We start from the raw sequence: 4,707 nt of genomic DNA on the forward strand, positions 1-4,707 counted from the left end.
TTCATAGAGACGGTACTATTGACACGTAACAACCTGATCGGTCGAACCGGTCATACTCCGGCTGCTGGTCATACTCCAGCCTGTACCGACGTGTTACTATATCCTCCTGATCGGTCGAACCGGTCATACTCCGGCTGCTGGTCATACTCCAGCCTGTACCGACGGGATACGTCAATAGTACGGAACCACCAACCAAGTGTCAGCCTGATCGGTCGAACCGGTCATACTCCGGCTGCTGGTCGTACTCCAGCCTGTACCGACGTGACAGGGTTGGATGCTTCGAAGCCAACATACAACTAATGTAATCTAAGAGGCTTCCTACATGCACGCTAAACATGTAATCTACATATGCATACTGTTATACTAATCTTACCTGGATTCCGAATTCAGGTGTGCCGGTCAACCTGACTGGAACTTTAGCTGAGCGGCGGATTACAAGCTCCTAAACCATAAAAATCACAACACTATAAGTGACACGCTAAATCACTTCCCGGGGACTTAAACTAGGAACTAAAAGTTTCCCTATCGATAAAAAGCATGGCAATACCCCCTAAAACATAAAAACGAGGAAAACTAGGGTTTCTGAAAATTCCCCAACCGGTAGACCGGTTGCCCAACCGGAATTCCAGTTCTGGAGGATGCACAACCGGAATTCCGGTTCCTCGCAGGCTGCAACAATCAAATTTTCATATCTTGCTCAAATCAACTCCAAATTACCTCAAACTTTCCAGACCTATTCCATATAACCCCTAGAACATTTCTAAGGCATCAAAACCACCCAGATTGCACAAATTCAAAAATCACCATTAGAGCTCAAGCTTTGAGTTCTAAACTCAAACTTGAGAAAACTTAGCTAGCATGCAATCAAATCCATCTAAACTTACATAAACAAGCTTAGAATAACCTCTGTAAACACAAACAACTTCCACAACATCACAGCAACAAAACATAACCATTTCCTTCAAAAATCACATATTTTACATAGAAAAACCAAAGCTTTACTCAACCTAACTATCATGCTTCAAAACAACTTAAATAACCCTAATCTAACAAGCTTTAAACCTCTGAAATTAAGAACAAATTCACAGTAGCAACAACAACTAACAATCATGCATTCATTAACTATTTCATCATAAATTCACCATATTTTTAAAGAAACAAAGAAGAGGAGCTAACCTAGCTTGAAGAGTTCTTAGATTGGAAGAGAAATAGCTTGAAGATCAAAGGAAAAATTCAACTCCTTGCACATACATACCCAGCCGAGAGAGAGAGGAAAAGAGAGAGTGTTTTTGGGAAAATTTCTATTTTTGGCTAAGTGTTGATTTTTTTGAAAAAGAGAAATAAAAGCTACTTAACATAAATCAATTCCATTTCAGCCAACACTTAATTAAATAAACATTTATTTTCCATTTAATAAAATCACAAAAAGACAAAATACTAATGGGGCAAAAAGACCATTTTGCCCCTCCACACTAAAACCACAAAAATAACTCTAAAGGGGTATTTTTGGAAAATTCTAAATTTCCGGCCATTCCCGACATTCCCAATGTCTAATAAACCGCCCCAAACTACTAACATACTAAGTTGTGATTTCTACTGAGCCAAACGCCGGGTTCCAAAATACCGGGCACCGGAAATGCAAAATATGAAAACTACTGAATGACATAGCAATGCATTTCTGAATTCCATAAATAACAGTATAATAAATTATTTAAATAGCTATAAATAATTTTCATAATTAATCAAGATTAACTGCTAATTTCCAAATTAAACTAATCGGGCTTTACAACTATCCCCCCCTTAAAAGGATTTCGTCCCCGAAATCTAACCTGAATAACTCTGGATATTGAGCTCTCATATCAGACTCTAGCTCCCAAGTGGCTTCCTCCACCTTGCTGTTTCTCCAGAGAACTTTGACCAATGCTATGGTCTTATTCCGAAGGACTTTATCCTTTGCACTGGCTGTTCCTCATAAGTCATGTCTGGCTGTAGCTCAAGACTCTCATAATCAAGTATATGAGAGGGATCTGAAACGTATTTTCTCAACATCGAGACATGGAATATGTTGTGAACTGCTGATAAGGCTGGAGGCAATGCTAACCGGTATGCCACTTGACCTTTCTTCTCGAGAATCTCGAAAGGTCCTGTAAATCTAGGGCATAATTTGCCTCTTTTCTCGAAACGTTTAATCCCCTTCATCGGAGATACCCGTAAAAACACATGGTCCCCTACTTGGAACTCAACATCTCTGCGTTTCGGATCTGCGTAACTCTTCTGTCTGCTCTGTGAGGCAAGCATTCTAGCTTTTATCTTCTCTATTGCCTCATTGGTCCGCTGCACTGACTCTAGACCAAGGTATTTCCTCTCCCCTGTCTCATCCCAGTGGATGGGAGATCTACATTTCCTACCGTATAACAGTTCATAGGGAGCCATCCCTATCGTACTCTGGTAACTGTTGTTGTAAGAAAATTCTATCAACGGTAGATACTTATTCCATGAGCCTTCAAAGTCCATAACACAGGCTCTCAACATGTCCTCCAATATCTGAATTGTCCTTTCGGACTGACCATCTGTCTGAGGATGGAATGCTGTACTGAATTTCAGCTTGGTACCCATTGCTCTTTGCAAACTTTGCCAAAATTTGGAGGTGAACTTCGGATCCCTGTCCGAAACTATAGACTTCGGTACCCCGTGAAGTCTTACTATCTCTCTAACATACAACTCTGCCAACTGATCCACTGTAAATGTTGTTCTAACCGGCAGAAAATGAGCAGATTTCGTAAATTGATCCACCACTACCCAGATGGAATCAAACAAACCCGTGGTCCTAGGTAACCCGACCACAAAATCCATCGTGATATCTTCCCATTTCCATTCTGGTAGAGTTAGAGGCTGCAACAACCCTGCTGGTCTCTGATGTTCAGCCTTAATCTGCTGACAAGTAAGGCATCTCGATACGAATTCTACCAAATTCTTCTTCATACCGCTCCACCAGAAGTACGGTTTCAAATCTTGGTACATCTTAGTGGTGCCGGGATGCAGAGAATACGGGGTAGAATGAGCCTCCTCAAAGATTTCGTTCCTAAGTTCCACACTATTCGGAACACAAACCCTGGCTTTATACAAAAGCATCCCACTGTCTGATACTGAAAAGTCCTTGGCTTGACCAGCCAACACCTCATCTCGGATCTTCACTAACTCTGGATCCGTCATCTGAGCGACTTTTATTCTTTCCAACAGATCAGATTGCAGCGTTAAGTTGTGAAGCTGACCTACCACAAACTCAATGCTGGATCTAACCATATCCTCTGCTAGCTGAGGTGAGATCTGAACCATACTAGCTACTTGCCCGGGACCCTTTCTGCTCAGGGCATCGGCCACTACATTGGCTTTTCCGGGGTGATAGAGGATCTCACAATCGTAATCTTTCACTAATTCCAACCAACGCCTTTGTCTCATATTCAAATCCTTCTAAGTAAAGAAATACTTGAGACTTTTATGGTCGGTGTAGATTTCAAACTTTTCCCCGTAAAGATAATGCCGCCAAATCTTCAATGCAAAAACCACTGCGGCCAACTCTAGATCATGAGTCGGGTATCGCTGTTCATAATCCTTTAACTGACGGGAGGCATAAGCGATGACCCGATCAGCTTGCATCAATACACACCCCAAACCCTGTTTGGATGCGTCACAATAAACTACGAACTTCTCCTTGTCCGAAGGCAAAGCTAGCACTGGAGCGGTAATCAACCTCTGTTTTAGGTCCTGAAAACTAGCTTCGCACTTATCTGACCAGATAAACCGCTGATTTTTCTTTGTAAGCTCGGTTAGGGGCATTGAAATTTTAGAGAACCCTTCGACGAACCTACGGTAGTACCCAGCTAAACCCAAGAAGCTTCTGATCTCTGTCACTGTCTTCGGTCTCGGCCAATCCCTGACGGATTCGATCTTCCCGGGATCCACCTTGATCCCATCTTTGCTCACAATGTGCCCTAGGAAGGACACCTGAGATAGCCAGAACTCACATTTCTTGAACTTGGCATAAAGCTTATGTTCTCGAAGCCGTTGCAGTACCATCTGAAGATGTAACTCATGCTCCTCTTCTGATTGAGAGTACACGAGGATGTCGTCGATAAACACAATCACACAGATATCGAGGAAATCCTTGAATACTCTATTCATCAGGTCCATAAATGCTGCAGGAGCATTGGTTAGTCCGAATGACATAACCAGAAATTCGTAATGTCCATACCTAGTGCGGAAAGCCGTCTTCGGAATGTCCTCCTCTCGGATTCTCAACTGATGATAACCCAAACGGAGATCAATCTTAGAAAAGACCGTCTTCCCCTGAAGCTGATCGAACAAATCATCGATCCTAGGTAATGGATATTTATTCTTCACCGTCAGCTTGTTCAATTCCCTGTAGTCGATGCACATCCTCATAGATCCATCCTTCTTCTTGACGAATAAAACCGGGCTCCCTGTGGTGACACACTGGGCCGAATGAACCCTATGTCAAGCAACCCTTGGAGCTGAATCTTTAATTCCTTAAGTTCAGCTGGAGCCATTCTATACGGGGCTTTGGAAACCGGTTCCACCCCTGGTGCCAAGTTTATCACGAAGTCAATCTCCCGCTGAGGTGGTAACCCTGGAAGTTCTTCGAGAAAAACATCCAAAAATTCCCGAACCACCTTGATGTCCTCTAGC

The 4,707-nt window shown here is 42.6% G+C and overlaps 1 protein-coding gene across 1 annotated transcript; it reads right to left on the reverse strand.

The window, feature by feature from the left end:
• Positions 1 to 3,471: 3,471 nt before the first annotated feature.
• On the reverse strand, positions 3,472 to 4,423 carry LOC133035432 (uncharacterized mitochondrial protein AtMg00860-like). Its single transcript, XM_061111293.1, has one exon. It carries the CDS (start codon positions 4,225 to 4,227, stop codon positions 3,472 to 3,474), a length of 756 nt encoding a protein of 251 aa, XP_060967276.1. The 5' UTR covers positions 4,228 to 4,423.
• Between the last annotated feature and the right edge of the window lie 284 nt (positions 4,424 to 4,707).

Source organism: Cannabis sativa, chromosome 3, assembly GCF_029168945.1.
Source record: "Cannabis sativa cultivar Pink pepper isolate KNU-18-1 chromosome 3, ASM2916894v1, whole genome shotgun sequence".
Taxonomy (NCBI): Eukaryota; Viridiplantae; Streptophyta; class Magnoliopsida; order Rosales; family Cannabaceae; genus Cannabis; species Cannabis sativa.